Raw genomic sequence first — 26,295 nt, 5'->3', positions numbered from 1 at the left:
CTCACACTCAGCAAGCCGGAAAAGGGTACAAATTTATTCAGCATAACAGGGCTTCAAACATAGTTGGGCCAAAAACCGCACAACTGAAGCCACAACACAAAGTTGAAAGCGCATAAAAATGGCAGATGTAAATATACACCAGATAATTTGATGCCTCTAATTACGGGAGTTGGTAATACGTACCTACAGTTTAAAAAGGACGCCATGATATGGGAACAAAATTGTATCTAAGGGATATGTAGAGAATGTAAAAATTACAATAATAATATTAATCTATTGAACTAAACATCTAATATCTTTAGCTAAGATATAGAATAGATAGATATATTCTGTAAATAGTATATATCAAAGTGATTTTTATCTCTTAAGTGGAGCCTGGCAGTAATTTACTCCCAAAGAAAAGGATACGATTCGAAAGTGATTCGAAACTATTACCGAAGCCAAAGACGGCAACAATTGATGGACTACATGGAGGACGTAGATGGGGCTTCATCGGGGTCGCAGGTCGCGTGCAACAAATTGCCGAGCGCCACTCGAAGCCGTCACCAGCAAGCAAGACAAATTCCATTTCACTCATTGCCAGTATTGACAGTTGCACACACAAAGCGGCAGCGGGATGGTCGGAATAGTCGGGTTGTCGGGCTGAAGGATGGAGGATGGAGGATGAAGGATGATGGCTCAGTGGATAGTGGGTGGTGGGTGGTGGTTTGTACTGGGATGTGGGTGGTGCCGAATGACCAGCTCAATTTGCTTGTGTTTGCCAGGGGGCCAACTGATGATCGAGCCACTGCTGAGGCCGCTCGACTGCGGCTGATGCCGCTCCCGATTCCGATTCCTGCTGCTGATGCCGTTGCCAATGTCGAACGGGAAGCTCCGTGCCTCATAATGCAAACAGTTGGAGTGCCCATCAAGCGAACTGTATCCGGTCTGGGGCACAGTGGATGGAGGGTTGTGATAAGTAATCAGGATTTTGAAACTTTTGGGGAAAATAGCCACCCTGTTTTAAATTATGTTTACTCTAAGGAGAAGACATGAAAGGAACAAAGTTTCCGAATTACATTGTAGATATATTAGCTTTAGAATTAAACGTTTTATAGGATTGTATCTATATTGTTTAAAACCCTCCTTTAAAATTTTTTACTGAACTAATAGCTATAGTTTATTTAGTTTCTTTAAAATTGTTGTTAGCAGAGCATTACTTTAGTAATATCACCTATTTTTTTCGAATTTGTTTTGTACCGAATCCTTTAAGTGCCTATCAGAAATGTCAAGTGTTTTTTGATTAAATCGTTTCTTTTCTAAATTTTTTTATCAAATCTTATGAACTCGGGTCAAATTGTTGCTCAAGTTTCCAGGACCCCGGAACCAATGTTCGTGGCTCGGAATGTGGGTGGTTGCACTTGCACTTGGATGCCTGTGTGTGCATTTGGGATGCCTTTGTCGAGATGCCATGGCATGCTGCTCATAGCCCCCCAACTGCCTCCACCCAACCCCCCTAAATCCACGCCCCTGCTGCGCCCCAGCTGCCCGACTACTTAAAGCGAAAGTAAACTTTGCTTTCCTGCAGACTTCGACTCGCATACACATGCTCGCACACACAAATTGCTCTGAATGTTGCCAAGCCAAGCAGGCAGGGGCAGCCGAAGGGGGGGCCGGGAAAGGGGGTTCTAATGGGGGTGCTTGGGTGTACTTTGCAGCCCCTTCGGGTGGGCAGAGGTGTGTGTTTCATTGCGGTCATTTAGGCGGCCCTCAATGCAGCGTGTAATGTGGCCGCTTATGCGATAGAATGACTCGCTTAACTATTTTCGGCTGCCATTCCATAGCATTCCATACCAATCCATATCATTCCCCCTTCAATTGAAATTCCAATAAAATACTCGAATAGCCCGCATTGATTTCCAGATTTTCAGCCATCCAAATGAACCTCGGCGAGCTACCCTTTTGAAATTGAATTCATAAACTGCTGGCGAAAACACACTTTCAATGGCTTTTCCCGCTTGTTTATTACTTTGTAAATGCGAAACAAGTGTGCTGGGGAACATGAGCAATCAGGCGCCCCGTATGACACAACAGTTGCCATGCCCGATCTGTCTTCCTGTCCCCTTTGTCCCCTCCCCTCCCATGTCCTGTGACCCCTGACCCCCTGTTCGCATTGTTCGGCTGTGTAAAAAGTTTTGTATTACAAAACACAATCAGACTCAGATGCACTTGGTGGGCGGCAGGGAATATGGGGTGCAAAGTTTAAGGCTCTTTGTGTCACTTCTAGGTAGCTCCAGGCGGAATACTGCAGATGGGGGAGGTCCTGGGAGGAGGGTATTTCCCGGAAACGCATGCGACACGATGGCCAAAGGGCAAAAGTCGCCGCTGCTCGTCGTCGCCGCATAATAATGTCAGCGATGGGCGACGTCTTTTTCCTGCTGTAAATTGCAAAAATGCAGCCAGAGGATATGCACATGTGCACCATTTCTTCTCCTCGTTTTTGTAGCAGGTTTCAAGACCAACCGGAAGCCGAACTCAGACCCTGACAAGCTGCAACAACCGACCAACAGCAGCAGTAACTTCGAAAAAAAACAACTTCCCCACACACACAACTGCTTATGTTGAAAAACAGGCCTGGGCAAAAAAAGTTTATGTACATTTAATGCACGGCAGCAGGCTACAAGGAAACAGCACAATAAATCCAGGATACATTAAATAACACAAGCAGGGGGGAGGGGGTCAAAGGGGGCGTGGCCGGCACACACACAGACAGACAGGCGGCCATATGGAGCGAGCGGTCAACTTCCCTTTTCGTGTTTTGGCACGCTAAAGTTTATTCGAGGGTGAGTGGTTTCCAGGGTACGCAGGGGAGGTATATTATTAGATCCTTATCAGATACTTAAGCTAAATGCATAATTTACATGGGGCTCTATGGGTTTTATTATACCCAATTTTCTTCGCCAATTTGAAAGGGGCTCTTCACCAATAGAACAATATTTTAAGAAAAAGGAAAGGAGCCCCAAAAATAGAGCTTGAAAAATATCGATATCAGTATCGAAGTTTTCGATATTTTCGATGTTTTTCAAACATTGATGTTTATCAGAAACATAAGTATAGGCATTCTTAAGAAGAAATAACTGACCTGTACCGATAGTACTAAAATATTTTGTCGTAAATTTTACTTTGTTTCTTTGAAAACATCGATTTTATCGATGCGATATTGATATCGGAAATATCGATACAATCAAATATCGATATTTTTCAAGCTTCGGGGCCCAAATCCTTTATCCATTACTTAAGAGTAACTTGCGAGTCTACCCTCTCTTCGAGACTCCCCATTTTGTGTTTTTGGCTGTTTATGAAAGTTGACCAACATGACGTGTTTGGATGTGTGTGTGCGCGTTTCCTGTTCATCCATGTTTGTGTGCGTGAATTTCAGCGGAAGTTAAACAAGTCCGAGGGGGTTTGGGGTTTGGATAAGGTGTGTGTGTGTGTGATTACGACAAGGACTCCTGCGGCAACTGCCGGCGACGCCAGGCGCTGCATGCTCATAATAATTTCTTATTTAGCGAGCCACCAGGTGATAGGCGCCACGAAGGACCCCCTGCCAGGACCTTTGCCCGGCTATTTTCGCATGATTTTCTCCGTCGTCCTGCTTTGACCTCCTGCTTGTGCACCAGATTTATACGCTTTTTCTAGCTGCCATTGTTCGGAAAGGTATTTAAATTCAAATTAGGCGAGTGCCATGTTCAGTTCTGGTGACAAGAAGTCCTGGAAATGGGCGGAATGAAATCTGTGCCACTGATTAGCAGCAAGTTGATAATTTTTTCTTTCCTCTGCAAAAACTGGGGGAGTGGAACATCTTGAAGTGAATATGTGTGTCAAGTGGGAAACACGCAGCCTGCTAGCAAAAACCTGGAGAAATGGGAGTAAGAGTTGGCCTCGTTCGTGGCGGTCTCTTGAAATGAGTTCGTTCACTCGTAATGCGCTTAACCACATAAAATTTAACTCAAATCAGCTCATTTAAGGCCTACCGCACTCGACACCGATACACACACTCATCCCGTAATGGGAGCTGCTATTAAAGGAGGTCCAATAAATTGGAGTCAGAGACACGAAAAACATTTTGTTTTTGGCTGAGGGGTAGCGTCATAAAGGAGAGTTTATGGAGCCACATTAAAGTGCGGAAGTAAGTGGCGCATAAAGGAACGAGCACCACAAAAAAGCACACAGAAAAAGAAACTAAAAATGCAGCTCCCAAAAAAACCACAGCGAACAAACAACGTGAAAGTCAGACACATTAAATATGATATATTAGTGTGATGGCAGTCAGAACATGAGATATATTTTATGGCTCTAAGGGGCAGATACGGCGACCCAAGAGAAACTTTACAACGGTCAATACGTCGGTTCCTTCCGTTCATTATAATATTTTATATTTTTGTTATTTGTTCTTGCTCATTCCAAAAATATGATTATCTTTTAGCAAAGATAATGTTTTATTACTGTCGTCCAGGATCTGGAAAGATCGTTATCGATGTTTTTTATACAAGTCATTTGGCAAAATTTATGAGGCGGCTAAATAGTTGGGAATGAATTATTACAAAAATGTATACTTTTTATCATTTGCATCGAAAGATTTATTTTGTTGAATTTGATTCAATTAATTACATTTTGTCATACACTTTAAAAACGAACTAAACTTTAGCTAACATAATTTTTAGTGCGATTGTATAATAATTTGTTAGCTTCATATGTTCTCAACCGAGTGTCATTTTTCAATTTTAATTATATGGTCAATTATTATTAGCTTTAAAATAGATTGAACTAAAATTTCGTAGGAATTTCCAGCCCTTCGATAACTTCTGGCTTCTTGTTGGCCCCATCCGAATAATCAGTCTCCTTTTTGCGACGCCAACAAGTGTGGCACTTGATCTTTTTCTTGCCACTTGCCACCGCACTCAGATTGTGATTGAGTATGTGCAACTGAGCCAAGGGCCAAGAAAAAGGTCCCGAGCCCCACCCTCCGATTTTTCCCCTTTTGTTTGGACATTGCCAGAGCGGGGTGAGTGATGAAAATTTCGACGATGCCCATCCAACAATGCCAGTTTACTGGGGGGACCGAAACGGAATTTAATTTTGTGCGAGACTTGAGCAACTCACACACAGAAGGACATGGTTGTCATCGGCGCTGCTGCATCAGCTGTCCCTCAACATCGACATTGGGCCGGCTGATAAAACCCAATTTGTTGCAAATAAAATAAAAAACAAAGCAGGCAAGCAAATGGACACAAGGAGCTCCACTTGCTGCACCATCAGCAGGAGCAATTGAGCAAATTCATTGCAAATTGCCACTCGACGTTGGCTGGTGTTCGAGAAATGGGAATCATCGTCGGATGCAGTGGGTTGCAACTTGCAACTGCATCCAACGATCGATGCCGAAATTAGAAACTGGCAAACGCATTTCGCATAATTTCAGAGCGAGGAGGAGGTGGCCTCCTCTTTGCTGTGCTCACAATTCGTTTATGCAAAGTCTGCCCTGCTGCGGGGGAGTCAGACAATCAGCTTACCCACTCAAAGATAAATCTATATATACATAAGAATATTTTTTCCATTTCAAACAGGTAATCGATTTTCATGCTTGTGGCGAAATGTACAAAAAGAACTGAAACGAACCCAAATGTAAACCAACTTTGTTGTCTGTTTCGTTTGTTTTCATTCTTATGTGTTTTCCCTCGGCATCTGGATTTGGGTTTCGACGACCATACCACCACCTTATTCTTATGCCATGTGCGTGTGTGGGTAGGTGGGTATCCGGTGCGTATACTTGATATTTATGTTGAAAACTTAAAGCAGTTAAGAGCTCGTCGTGCTTAAAATATTCCATCGGTGTCTGACAGCCAAGTTTATCCAACTTGTTGATTTACTTTTCGCCCCACTTTCCGGGGCCAAAGTTAAACCACATCAGTGTTTCCGCTCCTCCCTGCCATTTAAAGTGAGACCTGCCCGGAATAATCACGTTTCGAGATCGTGTTTTGCTTTTGATCTTTTCGGTGATTTGCATAACGAAAAAATCCACTTTTCACAGGGTACTATCACAATCCAATCAATGCCAATATTCCATCTCCATTTTATAGTTTCCTAAACATGTGAATTTTCCTCTATCTCGCCACAAATGAAATCAATCATAAACCTTCATCTCCAATTTATAGTTTATCGTTATACCTTGAGCGATAAAAATTAGTACGGCTTTTCCAAGGATTAAATTTTCATCATACGACTTGTTAGTTCCTCAATTGAGCCCTTTGAAACCATCTGCAAACGCCTAAAATTATTCAGTGATTCCTCAAGCACTTTTAAATCTGAATACCAGGTATGGGTGCATACTTTTCGAATTTGTAATCTGCCGAAAAATATTCAAGAGTGCAAAAGTGCACATGTGCCCAACTTGGGGGCGACAACGGCAAGAAAGAATCCAATTACGTGGGCCACTGGAATATTTTTGACAAGTATTCAATGAATTTCATTCGAGATTTGTGGCACCAGCCAGCCAGACTTTCGCCAGACAGCCGTTCGCAGGCAGGAAACGAATTAGAAATGTGTAAAACAGAAGTTGCTCCACAGCCGCAGTTGGTCAGGATAGCACCGGATAGCTCCTGAGGAGCCAAGTGAGACGTGAAAAATATTCCTCTTTTTTGCGGATCCACAGGATGGGAATCGGGCACTGAGCCCTGAACTGAACTCAATCCCCTCGATCCCCCTGCCTGGCCGGAAAAGGAAAATGATTTCCGGCTTGGGCCGGGCTGGGGTGATAATTCTGCGGGATCTGAGAACTTTTTACATGCAATCATTGGGCGGATTGTCAGTTAACTCGCAGCTGGCACTGCAACTTCAACTGCAACCAATTCATCTCATCGAATTATGGCCACATTCCCGGGCTCCAGTTATCCCTCATTGCATCTACATAATTTTGGACATTATTCTCTTTCTCGCCACCGAAAAAGTTTTAGCTCGAATCGAGAGTGAGAAAAAAGTAGCTTTGTCAAAATGTTTGCACAAACTTCTGGCAGAACAGAACTCGTTGCGAAACGAGCTGAAGAAGTGCAAAAAATTATCACTATTGTTGCAGATTTGTTAGGTGACGGTGAAATTTGTTTTCCTTGCTTTCTCCCCTGTTGTTTTTTGATGGAGGTGTTGGTGGCACTGATAGCAATTCTCATTTCGTTGATATCAACAGTGGTGTCCCCTCGTATCTGTCTAGTCGTGCGTATAAAATACAAAAAGGGTCAACTCAACCGAGAAAGTTTCATGAATTTGCATTCGAAAAAGCAGGACAAGGCCGTCAGGTGTTTTCTGTGGTCAAGAAAAATCTCTTTAAAGCAGCATTTGATTTTATTCTTAAGTTTGGTATGCAAGTCTTACAACTAGATACTTTAATATAGTTTATAGATATACAAATATTCTAGTTAGTTTGTATACTTAAATATACAAAATCGAGTTCTTTAATTGCTTTCGAGTAGTTGTGGTTTTCTCAAGATTTATCCTCCCAAATTCATAAGAATGTACCAAATATTCTAGTTAGTTTATATACTTAAAGATACAAAATGGAGTTCTCTAATTGCTTTTGAGTAGTGGGGGCTTTCTCAAGACTTGTCTGCCAAATTCATAAGAATGTAACCTTTTTTAACTCAAACCATTTTACCTATATTACTGGCCCCGAGCTTTATCCTCGATTAACAGACTCGTGGCAAACTTTTCTCCTGACAAATGATATTTAAATGAGCTGCATTTGAAAAGTTAACGGTGAATGGTGCCCAAAGCAAATGTCACAAAATTGACAGGATCCTCGGAAAGCAAGAAAGAAAAAAAGAAATGACTCAAGACGGCAAATTAAATATGCCAAAAGGCAAGGGCGAAATCCGAGCCGGCCAAAAGAACACAAAACTTTTGGCTTACAAACATTCCTAAACTCTTCAGTCCCCTCCCCCCGACCTCCAACCCCCGAAAATTTGCCCCCTGAACCCAACCAATGTCCGAAGATGGCAAAATCCGTTGCTTAAACGGCTAGAGGGCCCGAAGCCAAATGCTTTGGCGGCAACTTTAAGTCGCATTTGGTTTCCTAATGCGGCTCAGACTTTCCCCTACTTCCCAGGCCACTAAAAAAGCGCGTGGGGCAAATTGAAATGAAATTGAATTTAGCTAGGGGTTGGCTGGGAAGCAGAAAAAGTTGACGCGGGTGTGGCAGTTTTATTTACAACTATTCCTCATGTGATGTGATGCTGGGAAAATGCAAAAGAGTTTAATTTGCAATTTGTCGCCCTCATTCAACGCTTAACTTTTCACTCGGGCGGTGTTTGTGGTTGCATATGCAAATGCCTTGGCCAGCTAACCCTCAACCCCCAACCCTCCAACCCACTAACCCTCACCTTTCCCCAAACCCCTCGAAACGGAATGGCCCGCAGCCCTGCATATGCGATAAAATGTACAAAGTTTTGCGTTAAGGCCCCACTTGAGTTGGGCTCGGAGTTGTTGCCGCTGGCAAGTGCCCCAGTCAGCCACACTGAGAAAAATGGAAGAGTGAAAATAATTATATGCAAAACATCATAAATAAAACTCATAAGCAATATAAAAAGTAATTGACTTCATGGATTAATTTTAAAATATTTTTATCAAGACAATATACCGTGTTACTACACTAGTCATCTTTACTTTAAACATTTAACATCATTAAAAACTGAATTTCATATTAAAATCCAAGTTAAATATCTGAAATATAACTATTAATTTAAAATTACCATATGTGCAATGAATAAAATCGGGATAAATACTTGAATTGAATATGAAACCTTTGGATTCACTGCGTTTTTATTTCAGTGCTGCCTGGCCTGCCAGTTTGTTAAACGCCTTTCAACGGCGTGGTTAGCCAAGCGCAGACCTTGAAATGCCATATAGTCCTGGCCAGAAGCTAAAGCTGGTAGATGGTACTGGTAACTGGTAGCTGGTAGTTGGTAGTACATGGTAGCTGAAGCCACTCGAGCAGCTAACCAGCCGGAGCAAACTTTTCTGCGGCAAACGCTTTAAAAAACCATTCCGCAAAAGTCATTCCGTAAGTTGGTCCTGCATCCTGGGTACTCACACACAGTCGCACATGTTGATTTAGCAAACAAAATGTTTTAATTGAATAACACTTTGGTGTTTCACTACCACTGCTTACTGGCAAGTTCAAGTGCCTCGCTGGCCAACTGTGCGTATGCTCAATGTTAAGCCCTGCACTGATGCTCAGTTAAATAACTATTTAATGGGTGTGACTTTATCAATCAAATTTGCCGCGAGCAGGGAATTAAAATTAATCTGCAATTTTCATTAACGAAAATTCGCCAAACATTTACTCACACTCAATTCACACCCACTTGCGCCCCGGAGAGTGTGAACTTAGCCATGCAAATCGAATAGGTCTAAATGCAATTTGGCGCACAACAAAAAGAAATTGGCGGATGGAAAAATACAAACATAAATGTGCAAAACATTTTGGTAATTTAGTTGAGCGATTTGCATTTCCGTTGGGGAATAATTTCTGCACTTTTGTGCTCACTGACTGCCCAAATTGAATTGCTGAATAACAAAAAGGCGGCAGGATGCATATGAAATTTGAGTATGGTATATGCAATACACCATATACGATATATGAATTTAATTAAATGCCGTTGAATACGAAAACATTTTGCTTAAATTGTCACACGCGCAGAGCAGCATCAGAATTTGCATTGATTGATGCCGTATTCGGTGATTTATTGAACCTGAGGTTTGTCAGCCAAACAATCCGCACCCTTCGCCCGTTCAATTATTGTGATTGTCAGTCGGTAATGGTAATGTTGGGGGGGGGGGGGGGGGGGGGGAATGTTCTGCACAATGCATATTTATTTAGCCGGGTTTCATTTTGTATTTCTTGGAACCGCAGTGATTGATGTGGCCATGTTATCATCCCCAATCCCCAAACAACTGTGACTGGGACTGCGACTGTGACGGCACTCTCACCCCGGGCCTTTGTTCCCTGACATGTCATGTCACTATGGCTCCCCGCTCATATGTTGTATTTGGTCAAAAACTCAATTTAAATTGCATTTGTGTTCACAGCGCATCTGTCAGTGCGGCATGTGTCGGATGTCAACGGGGATCCTTTTATTCGAACAACTATTAGTTAAATGAATTTGTGCAAACATTAGTTATCGATGGAGTTTCCCAAGGTCTCGCTGGAGTCGTCATCCTCCTCGTCCCCGTCGGAATCGAAGGCGTTCTCGGGTATATCATACAGACGAACCATTGGCTTATTCGGATCCTTCATGATCAGGAACTTGCCATCCGGCTGCTTCATCACAATGTCGATGAGACAGCGCAGTACACCCCAGGCATTGTCCATGTTCAGGTTGATCTGTGTGGCGAATTCCTGTGGCTTGAACTGCTGAGTGCCCAGGATCACGTGGCGCAGGTGATCCCGTGGATTCACCCGGGACACATATCCCAGTTTGAGCTGATCGGAGCCAGCTAGCACAGCCTCCACAGTCCAGCGAGCCAGTTTGCAAGCGTTATTCCTTAGCTCGGAAGCCAAAACAGCTCCGCGCTGGGTGTCCAACTTCTGGCGCCACTCCACGCTATTAGTCACCTTGGAGTCCCACTCGTTCAGCGCCTTGATCGAGAGGAACTGCATCTCGCCATTGGGTCCTTGGACCACCCCGTTGTGCTTGCAGCGGGCAATCAGCACCAAGTCGTTGCCCAGATCCCACTGGCGGTAGCGGTAGCCCATGGAGGCCAGTTCCACACCAGCTTCCTCGAAGGGATTGGGCTCATCGAACTTGTAACGCGGCTCCTGGTCGCCAATGCGAAGTACCTTAAAAAATTGAATGTAAGTAATGAAGTTAATAAACTAAACTATCCTTATAATTGTTTAAAGAAAATCAAACATACCTGCTGACTGAAGTTATGGTTGATAAGAGTGGCCTCCATGGCCAAGCTGTGGACCGAGTTGATGGAACCCTCCTCATCCAAGGGCGGCTCCTGCGAAGTCTCGTTGACGGTCAGTAAATCGAATTGGGTGTTATCCCTTTTGTCCAGAAACACCTTGGTGCCCAGCTTCTCGATGACCACATCCCAGGAGTAGTTCGAGCGAGTGCAGCACATGATGGTTGCCAGGATCTCGTCGGTAGCGAAGATATTGCCCATGGTCTTTGAGAGGCGACGGATAACAGGGTCATCCGTGGTCGTGGCAGTGTGGACAACGCGATCCATCTTAAGCAGTGGTTTCTCATTCCGCAGATTAACCCGATCGTAGAGCTTATCATAGTACTCCAAAGATCCACAGGTGACGATGTCCTGGCCCTCTTTGATATTGGGAAGTGCGAGTTTGAGGAGACGTGGGAAGTCGATCTCCTCGATGGAAACCCAATTGGAGCGCACCATCACTGAGCTCTCGCGAAGTCTGGAGGGAGCATTACGGCCGAAACGGCGACCCACAGTGCGGCGTGTTTCGCGTCCCGTTTTTCCATACTTGGTGCTGTTGCTGGTACCGCCCCCAGCAGAGGGTCCGCCAGACACGCCCATAGCGGTGTTGCCACGCCCACCGCGACCCCTTCCCCGCGCATTGTTGCGCATGTTCGGGCGGTAGCGACCCCGCTGATAGGGTCTGAAGGCCTTCAATCCGGAGTTGTCCACCAGGTGGAAGGTAGAGTCGTCGTCCTCGTGGAAGTACGCGTACTGGCTGCTGTTCCCGAAAGACGAGGCATACTTACTCGGGAACTTCTTCTCCGGCATTGTCACCGTCCAGTCGCAGATCTTGCCGATCCGGTCGCTCTTGCAGAACGGCTGGTAGGGCACATCGACATCCGGCACCTCACAAGGACCCCAGCCGTGTTCGTTGTACTGCACGTACGGCTTGATGAACGGAGCGTAGTTGGACATAGCACTGCCGTAAGCGATTTATGCAACCAAAAAAAGGAATACAAATTTATGTGTAATTAAAATCCCGATCTGTCTCTGACAAGGTAAAAATTACACTGAGCTGATTTCGTTTTTCGGAGTGTCAGGTCGATTTGACAGGTCGCAAAAAGAAAAGGCTACTTGTTCTCTAATTTTTTTAGCTAAACTTGTAAAACAGAGTTGTCATCTTCTTGAATTTTCTAATAAAACTTGTATAGCAGAGTTGTCATCTTACTTTTTTAAAGAGTCAAGGCAACTCTGTAGCACTCCACAGCACGCACTATTTACTTTAAAATCAAATAAAAGAATATATATTAATTTTGTTAGCTAACTAACAGTATCAACCAATGAAATATATTACTATTATCTGCTCAAAAATACAGCTGCAACCATTTGGAATTTTCTCGTTTATATCCGAAGTTTTGTGTTGAATTTTTAACTGTTAAGCAATGCAATAGTTGAGGGAACACCAAAAATAATATACCCCCAGGAGTTTCAGAGTTACAAGTCATATTGCACAACAAATATACTGCTGATTATGACAAGTAAGACGCCTGGAGAATGAATTGGAAGAGGACGCGCTGCCCCCCAGATGATGATGAGGCCCCCTGTACCGCGACCACAATGAAGAAATGTGTAATTGCCTGTTCGCCTTTCGGTTCTCCATCAATGTCCTGCTGCTCTCCCTGGCCGCGATTGTCCTCCTCCTTCGCATACTGAGCTGATCCGGGATGGGGTCAGGAGACCCCTTCCAAACCGATAAATTTCTGTTTCTTATTATCTTTTTTAAAAAAACCTTTACGAAACGCACTAATAAATGTTTGTTGAGCTGTGGAAATGGTACAGGAAGCGGAGGCACTGTGACGGGATTATCACTTGACAACGCACCTAAGCTCACATCGACATGGCTCCATTCATATTACTCCAACTGGGTGCCATTGTTCCGGGTGTTGGTTTCAGGAAAGCAAAGGAACAACAGCCGAGTGCACTACAATGGAGCGAGTGAGTGTCCTGTGTGCAGGATCTGGTCAACAGCCAGGCCCCCGTTCCGGCTCGGTTTCCTTATTCTTGGCTGGGAGCACCTTACAACAATCTCGTTAAGCGTAAAGGCCAAATTTTAGTAAAACTAACAGAAGGCAAAAGGTAATCACATAAAAAGCTTGTTAGATAACAACGTGCGAGGCGGCGAAAAAGGAAGCGGACATCCTGCCCCCCGGCTCATCCCCAAAAAGCAACATGTCGAGCGTGTGAATGTGCCTGGATGTGTGGAAAATGATATGGGGGAGTGGTTGGGAGGATGGGCGTAGGTGGGTGTAGGTGGGTGTGCATTTGTGGCTCCCAGATCCTGAGCTAAGCTTTGTCAAGCGACAGGGTGTCATGTTGATGTGTGTGTCACTGGCAGCTGCTGCTTACATGGCCCAGCTCCAGATTCCCTCGCACTTCTCGGTTAATACACAGGAAAAAAATCAGGTGAGTTAACAAAATGCCAGTCGAATATTTTGAAGATTCATATAGAATATTACAAGGATCGTTATGTATGTAATACATCTGTACATTTTGTTAACCGAGTAAATGTCTGTGTGTCATCTACGAAAGCATTATTGGTATTACTTTTTTTTTCTGTGTACCGAACAGAACCTAAAAAAACTCAGAACTCAGAAGAGAACATTTTTTTGTATTTAACAATTCAGATTCTTCCGAATGGAATTGTATTCATTTTTTATAGTATTTGCCTTTGTGCCAGCTTTATTAACTTGGGTTATATTTTCTCCCAGTGCAGACTTAAGCCGGGGATGAGTGTGTGTGCGTCTGTTTGCGTCTCTGAGAGTGTGTGTGTGTGGATTATAATTGCCATGCGGCTGTCAGTGACTGCAGGCGGCGCCTAACTGCACACAGCTGCAGATGTGCGGCTCGTGTTGCAATATCATTTTTAATGCAAACCGCATGCCACATTATGCAGCTGCATTGCCACGTCACCGCTGCGGTTGCCCCGCCCCCCGCCCCAGCCTCTTTTCCCTAGATCCCCCTCCCCCCCATCGCAGCCCTCTCATCTTCCACTCATCTGCAATCGCTCCTGCTGCTGAAGCTTTTCAACTGCCGCCCATGGTAGGAAAAAGCGGCAGCGGTTTAGCAAAGGAACAGAGCCAAGAATAATGCCCTGGCACATAAGTAAGTACTTACCCGGCGAACAAAAGCAACAAGAACAACAATGGCAACAACAACTACTATACTACTACTACTATGTGCTGCCAACAAAAATAACAACAGGAGAAGCAAAGTGAAAAACCACTAGCATACTTTGCGGAGCTCGCGAGCGATAAACGACGCCATTGCCACCCGCCACACACCTCATCCCCATCCTGCCCCAAAGGGTATGCTATACTATATGGGCGATCCAACTGAAAGCGAAATTAAAAACACATTTTCCCAGCACAATTTATTTTTTAAATTACTACGTATTAAGGCACACGTCTGATGGTATTTTGCAGTTTTATGACCACAGATATTGATAAGAAAACGCAGGTGATTTCATTGAAACGAAGGGATGCCATGCTACACACGGATTTATTGATAGCCAAGTAAATCACTTTTTATAAATTTATATTTTGATATATAACCATTTCAATTACACCAAACAATTAATTTATTATTAATACATTTTTCTTATTACCTACAATATTTATAATGGTTAAAATGAAATTACTATCTCCATTCTTCAATATCAGCTACAAATTAATTACTAAATGGTTTTACATTTACTAAAGATTATGTGACTGATACTTTTATTTTCTACTATTTTTCTTGTTAGCTGTCACATAAAGGTTTATTTTAAAATCTACAATGGCTTTCCTCTTACTTTCCTTATAGGGTATCCGAATTTCGTTGCTGAATCTATGATTTCTCATTTTGTATGGCTCGAACGCGCGTCGGAAACTCGGGCTGCTTCTGCAGCTTTTGTGTTGCATAAAAATTAAAATTTATGCCAGGCAACTTGTGCAAAGCACTGCAAATGCCATTGTTTTTCATTCCCCATTCCCCACCGCCCTGCCGACGCCACTGATGATGTTTTTTTGGCGGCGGAAGGACATTCACGTTCTGGGTGGCTGCATTCTACCACCCCAAACCGCCCCCCTCTCACTTCTGCCTCCTTGTCAAGCCCACTTACATTCAATTCATTCATCTCCGGCAGAAAAATGAAAATAAAAGCCCCTAAAGCCTCCCAAAAACCCCCTCCCTCAGCCAGGCCATCGTAATTGCAGAGCAATTATACATACTTCCATCGACAAGACGGATTCGTAATTAATAGCACATTAAATTGGGCCACAACAATATTAATTGTTCTGATTGATTTATGCAGGTAATTATCATATTAAGCAACTGAGGGAAAGAAATTTTGTCGCAGGGGGCGGGAGGGGGGCTGTGTCCTTTCACTCGAATATTTCGTTACATCAATCAAAACAAGAAACACAAAATATTTTAACAGCATGAACTTTGGATAGGTGGGGAGTACAGCCCATCGGATGTAGGATTTATTAAGAATCGAGGTGGGAATAGTGCTAGGAATGTCCAGAAGGATTTTAGGCCTCAGCATTAAATCATTTTCATTACTGCGAAGAACCCCGATCCATCCATTTGAGCCGGTGAATTTTTTTAAGGGACTCGAGAATTTCACTAGGAGTTTCTGCGATTGCAAGGAACCCCGAAAAATGGAACTCCCTGAGGGAGTCCTGATGGGCTTTGGCAATCCCCTGCTCGACATCACATGCACCGTCGAGGACAATGTGATCTTGGAGAAGTACGGCCTGGAAGCGAATGCAGCCATCATTGCCGAGGAGAAGCATGATGCCTTGTTCGACGAGCTGATGAACATGGAGAATGTCATCTATTCAGCGGGGGGAGCCTGTCAGAACTCCATGAGGATCTTCCAATGGATCGTGCAGACCCCATTTCGAGCCGTCTTCACCGGCGCTGTGGGCAAGGACAAGCTGGGCGATCGCATCGAGAAGAGGGCCAGAGCGGATGGCTTACTAACACTATACCAGCTGAAGGACGAACTGCCGACAGGTATAACTACCAGCTTCACCTAAAACTTGAAATTTCCAATCTCCCTCATTTCTCTTTATCAGGATCTTGCGCGGTGATTATCAATGGCCCAAACCGCTCCTTGGTGGCCAACCTGGGGGCCGCCTCGCTCTTCACCGAGGATTGGGTAGACGAGGATGAGAACGAGTGTGCCTTGAGTCGGGCCATGTACTTCTACTTCACGGGCTTCTTTCTGGCCGTCTGCGCACCTGTCGTTGAACGCATCGCAAGGATGTGCTGCGAGTCCAACCGCATAGTGATCCTCAACTTCAGCGCCGTGTTCGTGCTGCAGATGCAGCGTGAGGCACTGTCCAATATCCTTCAGTACGTGGACATCATCATCTGCAACAAGGAAGAGGCCATTGCCTTTGGCGACACCAACGACTGGAAGACGAAGAATGTCTTTGAGATCGGTTCTCGGCTGCAAAAGTTGCCCAAGACCAACGTCCGCCCTCGCTTGGTCATGATCACGGATGCCGTGTGCCCGGTCCTGGTTTTCCAGGAAAACGATCGCATTCTGGAGTATCCGGTGCCCAAAGTGAAACCGGGTGAGGTCTTCGACACGAACGGCTGTGGGGATGCCTTTGTCGGTGGATTCCTGGCCATGTACGTCCAGAGGATGCCCTTGGACTACTGCATCCGCACAGGTATATTCGCATCCCAGCAAGTCCTAAACGTAGTTGGCGTTCAGATAGACAAACTGCCAAAGTTCAGCGAAAAATGCATATGACAGGGATCGAAACTACAAAATCTATCCAGTGTGAAACTCAATTAAGACCTCAAATAAATTTAAAAGTTGTAGTCCAGTATCTTTAAACTTTCTGCCCTCCTCATGCCAAACGCAAATGTGTAAAGCCAGGTAAATTCTTAACTTGATTACCAGATTAGCCCTTTCAAACCCATAAGCTATCAATATAATAATTTAAGGCCTCCACCCAGCTCGCCTGTCCTCCGGCACATCCTTTGGCCCACACCTTTCGAGCATATTCATGCCGGCAAGTGTCCTGCGGCTCTTGGGGCTGCCTTTGGCTCCGGGAAAAATAAATACATTTTAATGTATAAAGCTCTACTCGGTTCTCCGTTCTCATTTCTCCTTTCTCCATCCGCCGAGCTGTGGCTCTGGGAGAAGGAGAAAGGCAAACAGAAGTGATGTAAAAATATGCGTTGCATACTTTGCAACGCCAATGTAAATTTCCTTCCCGTCCCGCCGGGAGGGGCTTTGTCTTTCGGGTCCTGGCGTCTGCTGCCTGCCGGCTGTTGACTTTGGCCTGACAAAATATTGCTACCATTTCAGAGTCGAAGACGCAAAGAACGCGTCCGGAGAAGAGAAGCCGGGGCAGCTGGACATGAGCACGTGCCGGGGGACAGTGGTCCAAAGGATGTATTAAGGAGCGCTATATTCTTCAGTTAAGGATCTTACCTATTTTAAAGGATTCATTTAGGGTCGGTTTATCAAGTCCCAGTCAAAGTTCCTGACAGCTATCTTTCCGTAAAAGCTAGACTTATGTTTTAGGGTTGACATATCTTAAAAATGTAATGATTAATTTAAGGACTGTTTCTAGAGTTCCAGGCAAAGTTCCAGATAGCTATCTGTCTAAAAATGCTAGAGACCACATAGGCTTGTAAACTTCTCGACTTCCTTAACTTCTTTGAAAAAGAAGCAATGACAAAGTCCTTTTAAAATGTTTGAAAAAACTTAATTTACTTAACAGGGATATAATCCATCCGAGAAATATTAACCGGCACTCGAAAAAATTATTTCAGAAAAGTTTCAGGGTTCTATAAAATAAGAAGTAAATGATCTTCATAATTATAAGGGATAAAATTGATCGCTAGTTCCTAAAATATTTTTTACTTAATGAGCCGGACGATCATCCCACTGTGCAACGGATGGTGCTGAATAAAGCGAAGGGCGGGCGGTGAAGTGACTGTCTTCCACTGATTAAAACGATGCGTCCTCGTGACAGCGATTTTTTCTCGTTAAATCCTTAAATGTCGCTTCGTTTATCGTGAGCTTTGTTTTTTAAATTTCCCAGCGTCCGCCTTTCTCTGGGAATCGACTTCGGCTGGCCGCTGGTCGCTGGCAGAGCTCAAGCGATAATTTATGCATATATCCATGGTGATTTATGACATTATCCCTCCCTGCCCGCCCCATCTCCAACCCATCCTGTTTGCTCAGTGGCTCAGCAGAGGCTCCTCTTTTCCAGTTCTTCGTTCTGGGACACCGCGCAATTAGCTGTGGGAAAAATGAGCAGCAAACAGCGAGTCAAAAGATTTCCTTTGTCCAAAGTCAAAGTCAAACAACTTAAAGCTGAAACTCCGACTAAGGCCCTCGATTACTTTGCATTCTGCATCCGCAAACTTTTGCGGCTGGCGACCGAAGGAGCGGAACGACTCCAAACGAGCTTGAATCTTGGCGAGAAACTTTTCAGATTTGTCATATGCACATCTCAAAGCTAATATCCTGACACATGGCTCCTCGACCCGAGGGCCACATGAGTTATGAGTTGTGACTTAGGTGAGATCTCCGAGCTCGAGACTCGGAATCCGGGCTGACAGCTTAATTACGGCAGTCTGGGGCCAGATTTTGCACTCAGCTTCGGGCGGGATTTTAATTAACTGGGTCGGGGATTTATGAAAACCTTTGTGGGCCTCAAATACCAGCTTAATTTATTGGCCGAGTCTCGGTTCAGTGAACAACGAAAGCTCAATTATCAAAATAATTCTGTGTAATTCTGGATAATTCGGAAACCTGTTAGCCATGTTTTGCTCGAGGAAACAGAACTTAAAAGTTTTAATTTTTCCTTGGACCGAGGGCTAATTTATGCCATTAAGTGATTTAATTTGATTAGGCTGAACACAACACAAGACAGACAAAAGACGGGAATTAGAAGCCAAATCGAGAGAAGAACCGAGGTAAAGAGCCCCCTGGCAAATGGCACTTGTCATGTTCGTATAATTGCGTCTGACCTCGGGTTCGCAGATGAAAACTAGACAGCGAATGGAGAGGGGGAGAACTTGGGGCAGACAACAAACAAACAAACACGCATGACGTGGAGAGATGCTCATAAAAATCACTCATACGCAATGGGGGACAGCGGCAGCAATAGGAAGCTCCCTGCTCGCAGGACAAGTTTCAAATGCTACTTGTAACTTTGTTACAACAGCCAGCGAGCAGTAAATGTTGAAAGTTCCCCACGCCGTGTTTGCACTGCGAATGGGGAAAGTTTCTTTTTCTGTGTTTTATACTTTGTAGCCAGCCAACTGTCGGCCAATGCCAATGTCTCGTCATGAACCCTTTTGTAACCCTCTGAACCCATTTCCCGAGCTAGTTTCCCACTCATTTCTCAGTCAGTCAGTGGAGACATTGTTCCAAAGCCACAATCTCACAATAAGTTATTTTGCACGGCAAGAAAAATATCAGCCACATTCGGTTGTCTAATATAAACGAGAAATTTTATATCAAAACTTTATTTCTATATCTTCAACACCCAAAAATAAAATTATGACAAACAAAAGGTATAAGATGGAATACCCTTCCAGATTCATTTTAAAGTGGATTATTTAGAAATAAAGCTTGGTCCTAAACGTCTTTATAAAGATACTTATCATGTTATATGTTTATAAAGTTACTTATTATTAATTTGACATTTATCTGGTTTTAACAATATAAATCTTCTTTATAATGGGATATTTTTAAAGAAGAGGTATATGGCTTAACAAATATAGCTACAACTTATTAACGGTTAAGAAGCTCTGAAGATTCAATAAGGATCTTGAGATCATAATAAACACATAGCTTTGGTACTAACCATATTAAGTATGGAAAATCTTAGTCCCAAAATGGGATATTTTTTATTACTTTGATGTTCACCATATGAACTTTTATTTTTTCTCAGTGCACCCCGTCTCAAGTGCTGATTGCCAATGCCATTGTGCGTGTTGTTCTGCTCTGTTTGTTGTCTGCTGGGGGTTTCAACAGCAACTACATACACATGTGGATGAGCTTGTGGATTATGTGAAATTATCGAAGATTTCCGGAATAATGGCGAGTCGTGTCTCCTGCTAGTGCCCGACATGGTTTCGGTTGGGAGCAATCATTCTGTCGACCCGAATCAATGGAATTAAGCTGAAAGCATTTTCATTACATGTCGCAGCCACATGGCCAACATTAATTGGCAACTTAAGGAGCAGAACAAAACTCTTAGATTGCATTAAAAGTGTATTTTGCGTATTTTAAAGAACTTTAAGTTTGTTCGCTGGTCTTGCAGTTCCATTCCCCCGAGCAGCATCAATTGCAAAATGTCTGAGTCATTTGCATAGAGTTATTCCAGGGTTTTGTGGAGGGCGGGCTGCCTGAGTGGTGGTAAAAGTTTTATGTTAGCTACGAAGAACGATAATTTGCAGCAGTTACAATATTTCATGGAATATCTCTTGGCTTTCTCTTCTTCTTTTCCGTTTCTTTTTTTCAGCCACAAAACTTCAATAAAGTAGCAGCAATAAAAAGCGAAAAAGATTTTTCCTTTGCTTTATGGTGGGATCAATATTTTGACAACCGCAAAGTAACACAAATAATGAACAAATTCTCATTCTCTTTGTGGCCATCCATATTTTCCTGTGACAAATGTCGCAGACTGGAAATTTGTCAATTGAATAAATTGTGCTCAATATTTATATATGTGAAATATATACATAAATAAATATGCAATGCGACTTGCAATTGTTTGATTGGGTTCAGGAGTTCCTTCAACTGCTGCTTTTTGTGGCCACTCAACGCTAATGGACTTTAAAGTGTGTTCTCAAGCGTTCATTGCCAGAAACCGCCCCAAAGACCGACATATCTAAAAAGTTTCTTCGGAATTCGAAATTCCTCTCGGCCTGCATTGTTGTCGCACATATTACATATCACGCATACGCCCCGTTGCAGTGGCAAACTGGACCAAAAAACGAAGGGAGCTCCTTGGCCCAGATCCAAATCCCGAGTCCCTAGGAATAGCTGATCCAGGAGCAGCTGGCCCAATAATGAACTGCCAGCCAAGAGCAACACAATCACAATTACACTCCGCAACAAAAAGTCTTCGGTGGCCCATTGTCTTTGTTTTTCCAATTTCGCAAATGGCCCTCATGCATGTGCGAATGGCTGTGTGTTAATTAGCAATATCAAGAGCACTTAAATTTGGTACAGATTATAACACCAAAAGTTTCTCCTTCCCACCCAGATTGTCCGGATTGTGCGGATTGTGTGCTCTTTGTTCTGGCATCGAGTTCAATTCTCAAGTTGCTCATTTCGGGAGCTGGCTGATTGTGTTTGCGGCCGAGTCGGCTATTCGATTGCCAAGTTTTTGGCCATTTTTGCAGCAGCTGAAAATAGTTGGCTGTGGGCTAAAGATTTGAACTCTGCTCTGAACAATTCCGTGGGAATGCGAATGGTAGTGAGCATTTGAATAATTCCACACTGGGCCACTTCAAAGGCTTGACCAACTCGCTCAGCTCGGCACAGCTCATTTAAACTGCATCAGGCCAGAAGAAATGCCTGAATCCAAATCCAACCATCAAAAAGGCATTACCGCAGTGAGAGCTTAAAAAAGTAAGAGTGAGACGAAGCCAGCAAAGAAAACTAAATGCACATTTAACAATAAATGAGCAACGTTTTCGGAAATTAACTTTCAACAACATGTGTTGAAATGCATTTATCTTCCGCACCCATAACGAGAGTCCCAGCAAAACTCAGTTTAGCAGGATGAAAAAGGGGTAGGATGGCACTAAATAGAGGTGGAAATTAATTTGAGCGCAAGAAAAAGAAGTGGAAATTATGAGTGGCTGCCAAATTGTGCTAAATGAGCCCAGGCAAGTGGAAATTAAAAGCGAACCCGGTACAGGAACAGTCTCCTAACCATTCTATCCCCATTCGCATCCCTTTTCCCCTCGAGCCTTTGGGTCTGGTCCTGGAGCCACTTGCATTATGATTGCATCATTTGGGGCTAATTTGCATTTAAATACTTGGCTCTGTTATTGTTCGAGTGCAGCAGGGAAACTTTTCGCAGGACCAGGAGAAGGATCTGCCGGAGTGCATGTAACGGGGGGCAAAAAGGAGGCGGAACTGGAGTAACTGGAGGAACAGCCTGGCAAGCCCTGGGCACCTCGGACAAAGTTATGCCAAGTCAAGGATATCACGAAAATTGTCCTGCTGCAGCCGGACAACTTCTGTTAATGCGTTTGAATAATGAGTGGCAGCGGGACGGGGGATATGGAGTTCCGGATAGGGTTGGGCCTTGCACCTTGGACCCGGCGTATAATCCCGCAGTCCTTAACAGATAACAATGTACAAACTGGCGCCGTCGGCGTCCAGCCGTTGATGGTCATTACTTAAAGCGTCCGTCTGATGCAGAAGCGCGAAACCCGAGTACTACGAATAAACTCGAAGAAAAATGTGACTTATTCAATAATTATTAATAAAATATTTTTTAATGAAATATATGACAAAAATAAGATTTTTTTTGGCATTTTTTTGTCGTAACTTTGCTAGATTCTCAGAGTCTCAACTAAAAGAATGACTGTTTTGATTAGCTAACAATCCAAGCTAACGATCCACATCATTTTCGAGTAGATTAACAAACCTTTAAATTTTACCGAATTTTCGCACTTTTTTTGTCAAAAATGGTAAAAAATTAAAGTTTTCAGGTTTACATGTCAATCGATTGGAAATTTTATTACGATCTCAACGAGGTATGACACTCCACAATTGGATAATTTATTGCTTTTTTTCGGACAAAATACTGATCTTAAATGGGGCACAATTAGGTTTTAGACCTTATGGCAAAAAACAGGAATTTTTTCGATGAAATTTTTGTCGTATCTTGTTTAAATTTAGGGTCTCAGCTAAAAGAGTGACTGTTTTTATTAGCTTACAACCAAAGCTAACTCTCCCCATCATTTTTGGGTAGATTTAGGAAACTTTAAAATTTGACAAATTTTTGATTTTTTACAAGGGGTTGCATAACTTTTTTTGTCGAAAATGGTAAAAAATTAAAATTTTCAGGTTTAAATGTCAGTCGATTGAAAATTTTATTACGAGCTCAACGAGGTATGACACTCCACAATTGGATAATTTGTTGCTTTTTTTTCAGGCAAAATACTGATCTTAAATGGTTCAAAATTAAGAGGTAACTTTGAATCATTTTTATATCTTTATCACTATAAACTTTTGACAAAAACTTCTTAGTTTAATTATGTAATATTAATTTTTAAAAAGTTCTCCTTGATTGACAGCGAGTTTCTTCTAAGTGTGGACAAGTGAGAAGTGCCGACCATCTGCCTGGTGTAGTAAAGTAAAGCGAAGATTTATTGAATGGCAAATGAATCATTTCTCTCTCTTTCTCTTAACTCTTTGGCGCTGAAACCTGCCACCAGATTCGCAGCCCCCCGAACCCCTCCTGCGTTTCGTCGCACTTTTAATAACTTCTATAAAAGTTTTATGTCTCTCGGTGGCAGCAAACTTGCATGCTGCTGCAACAGAGCAAAAAGTTTGCGTGTGTTTGGCACTTGAAACTTTACTTTCGCGGGATCAAAAAGTGCTGGCTGAGAGGAGAAACGGCGTTTTAAGTATAGGTATATATATTATATATATATATATAGGTATTTGTATGTATGCAAAGGAAAATCGGTGGAAAATAATCGCGTCAAGTATTTAAAGTGGCATTAAAAATATTGAAAAACTCGATAAATAGTTGTTAAGTATGCTGCTGTTGCTGCCAGATAATCTGCCCGAGGGGGAGTTGAGCTGACGCAACGGTGCGTATACGTGTTCCTGCACTTTATAAGTGGCTCCGATTGCCACCCAACTTTCCCCAGTGGATCCCGGACTCCAGAGTGTTTGCCTTCGGTCTTAAGTCTGGGGCAACTTGAATGAATTATGACCTCTGGCTAAGTGAGTGCTTTAAGGAATAATGCAGGGCAGTTGGGCACAACTCTAAATATTTGAAAGTGGCTAGGAGAAACCATATCGATTCAGTTTTTGTTATGTTTCTTTGGGAAAATATTGTAGGGCAGCAAATATTTAAACAGGATGTGGTTTACCATCTCTACACCCATCTTACCCACTGACTCCCCCAGATGTCACCGCAAATGAGTTTGGCAAATATCAAGCAAGATTTCGATGCGTTCAATTAATTCCATTGATTGTGCCAATTACTTTTGCGGTTCTTGCTGCTTTGAGAGATCTATACATACGTATTCGATAGAACGCGACATCTCAGGTGACGATGATGCTGCTGATGTGTGGCAGCTTATTCAGTTCAGGCAATTGATTTGCCAATTTGCCAAATAAACAGACTCAAGAGAGTGAGTGCAGCACATGGATGCGATTGCGAATGTGAATGCGAATACGAGTGCGAGTGCGAATACGAGTATTTGCCTCAGTGCGCCAGTCTATCAATTACCGATACAGACAGTTGGCAATCGAAAATTGAAAATTGAAAATTGCACCTCGGGCAGCTGCTAATTGGGGTCCATCTCAACAGTTTTAATTAGCCAACGCGACTGAGTGATTGCTCAAATGAATGGATACTTGCGTACCTTTCGGTGTCGTTTGAAACTGGAGCAGTTATCAGTTGACATCTGTTCAAACACGCGTTCTTTTCGTTAGATTCTGCGAGATATCTTCGAGTGGAAGAGTGGCCGAAAAGGTGGCCTAAATTGACTTTTTCGCCGCCCACCAAACGTGAGCCTCTTTAGCTCAGTGGCAGAGCACTGGTCTTGTAAACCAGGGGCCGTGAGTTCAATTCTCACAAGAGGCAAAGGTCATCTCGACTTTTTTGCATACATTTTTCTTGGCTTTTTTTTCTGACGCCCTAAACTATTTGCTGATTCCTGCATATTTCAAGCTTGATTGAACTCTTGCAGCCCGGCTTTTGGTGCTCCTCAATCAGGAGTTGACATTTTCGATATTTGACTTATGCATTCGAGGGGATCGTTTGCCGCCGACTTCCGAACTACCGCTTCCATTTCCCCCGGCATTCCCATTTCCCCGCTTAGACAAGTCAATTGACTGACGGCTACGATTTCGCCTCGTGTCGCTGCTTCCACTGATTTTTCTCCTGAAACAGTGGAAATCATTGGTGATTTCGAGGACAATAAATGTAACTAGTGGAGGTGAGATATAAGAATTATAATATAAAAATCCCCCTCAACTCATTTCTGAAATGAAACTGAATTAAAGAAAATAGTTTGGAATTTAGTTGGCAACGATTTTTAAGCACTTGGGATAAGCCGTAAACAAAACTTGTCGCGAATTTTATTAAGATATGTCATATATAAGAAAGTATGTCCTTAACTGACTAATACAATAATGCCATCATATTCCTTTCCTTTTATAGCAGAATTTAAAAAACAAAAAACAAGAGTCAAGAATAATTATGTTTTTAAAGTAAAACTCACAATGCTTACGGGTCCAGATAAAAAACCAATAATATATTGTTAATAATAATTGGCATGTTTCAAAACACCATAGTTTATTTCCAGTAAATTGAGCATTTTGCCCATCGCCTGATTCCCGGCACACCGAGATGCAATAATTTGTGATGCCGTTGACGTTCGTCACGCCCCCACCCCTGACTCCTGACCCCTCCTGCAGCCGCCCCCTTTTGACGGGCGCCCACAAACACACACACTCGCACTTTCGTACACACGCACAGTGAGTGAACCGCATGCCGAACGATTCACTTCCGCCGAGATCCTTTGGCAACTTCATCATGCGCATATTCACAGTTCATAAAACCGAATGGTGAGCGGGGAGGGGAAGGGGGCAGGGGCAGCAAGGATGCGGGGAAGGACACCACTCAGCAAATCGAAATAAAAATTTATGTGCACATGTTTGAATTTATTGCCCGTCTTTGGCTGCCTGCTATTGCTTTCCCCCCATCCGGCGCGAATTCTAGGGATCCAGGGATTCAAGGGGACCGGAGAACCGGAGGATTGAGATCCGGGCACAGATTGCGAATCCTTCGCGTGGCGCCCGCTTGCGTGTGTAAATGTTATTCAATCGAATGTGAAATCATATGAGCGCTTGCTCTCCACTCATAAACATTTTATTTACCTTTAATTTTGTGAAAAGCTTCTTTTTGTGCGTCCCCCGTGATTTGGCACCCGTAACCCCCATCGAAACTGCTCCCCTGGCCAATTCTATGCGTGCGATTTTTATGACTAAATAAAATGATTTTTTACTCGATGGGAGGAGCAGGAGTCACGGCACTTGACGCAAAATGG

The 26,295-nt window shown here is 43.3% G+C and overlaps 3 protein-coding genes and 1 non-coding gene across 4 annotated transcripts; 3 read left to right on the top strand and 1 right to left on the bottom strand.

Annotated features, from left to right (window-relative positions):
- Nucleotides 1-10,089: 10,089 nt before the first annotated feature.
- Nucleotides 10,090-12,044, bottom strand: eIF3d2 (eukaryotic translation initiation factor 3 subunit d2). The gene is made up of 2 exons (XM_017084428.4): nucleotides 10,942-12,044; nucleotides 10,090-10,864 (listed from the first exon to the last, which is right to left on the bottom strand). The coding sequence occupies exons 1-2, from the start codon at nucleotides 11,929-11,931 to the stop codon at nucleotides 10,199-10,201; spliced, it is 1,656 nt and encodes a 551-aa protein (XP_016939917.4). The 5' UTR covers nucleotides 11,932-12,044; the 3' UTR covers nucleotides 10,090-10,198.
- Nucleotides 12,045-12,468: 424 nt separating this feature from the next.
- Nucleotides 12,469-12,759, top strand: LOC108019274 (uncharacterized). The gene has a single exon (XM_017087078.4). The coding sequence runs from the start codon at nucleotides 12,511-12,513 to the stop codon at nucleotides 12,667-12,669; it is 159 nt and encodes a 52-aa protein (XP_016942567.4). The 5' UTR covers nucleotides 12,469-12,510; the 3' UTR covers nucleotides 12,670-12,759.
- A 2,617-nt stretch (nucleotides 12,760-15,376) lies between these two features.
- Adk1 (Adenosine kinase 1) lies at nucleotides 15,377-16,841 on the top strand. The gene is made up of 2 exons (XM_017084436.4): nucleotides 15,377-16,014; nucleotides 16,077-16,841. The coding sequence occupies exons 1-2, from the start codon at nucleotides 15,513-15,515 to the stop codon at nucleotides 16,760-16,762; spliced, it is 1,188 nt and encodes a 395-aa protein (XP_016939925.4). The 5' UTR covers nucleotides 15,377-15,512; the 3' UTR covers nucleotides 16,763-16,841.
- A 7,914-nt stretch (nucleotides 16,842-24,755) lies between these two features.
- TRNAT-UGU (transfer RNA threonine (anticodon UGU)) lies at nucleotides 24,756-24,827 on the top strand. Its single transcript has one exon. It is a non-coding gene; the product is annotated as a tRNA-Thr (tRNA).
- The last annotated feature ends 1,468 nt before the right edge of the window (nucleotides 24,828-26,295 follow it).

This window comes from Drosophila suzukii, chromosome 3 (genome assembly GCF_043229965.1).
Source record: "Drosophila suzukii chromosome 3, CBGP_Dsuzu_IsoJpt1.0, whole genome shotgun sequence".
Taxonomy (NCBI): Eukaryota; Metazoa; Arthropoda; class Insecta; order Diptera; family Drosophilidae; genus Drosophila; species Drosophila suzukii.
Note: the sequence above shows the minus strand (reverse complement) of the source record. Positions and strands in the feature narration are given on the sequence as shown.

Coding starts and splice junctions, on each gene's coding strand:
- eIF3d2 (XM_017084428.4), bottom strand. CDS start 11,931: ATGTCCAACTACGCTCCGTTCATCAAGCCGTACGTGCAGTACAACGAA. Junction 10,865..10,941: donor ACCATAACTTCAGTCAGCAG/GTATGTTTGATT, acceptor CAATTTTTTAAG/GTACTTCGCATTGGCGACCA.
- LOC108019274 (XM_017087078.4), top strand. CDS start 12,511: ATGAATTGGAAGAGGACGCGCTGCCCCCCAGATGATGATGAGGCCCCC.
- Adk1 (XM_017084436.4), top strand. CDS start 15,513: ATGTCCAGAAGGATTTTAGGCCTCAGCATTAAATCATTTTCATTACTG. Junction 16,015..16,076: donor GAAGGACGAACTGCCGACAG/GTATAACTACCA, acceptor TCTCTTTATCAG/GATCTTGCGCGGTGATTATC.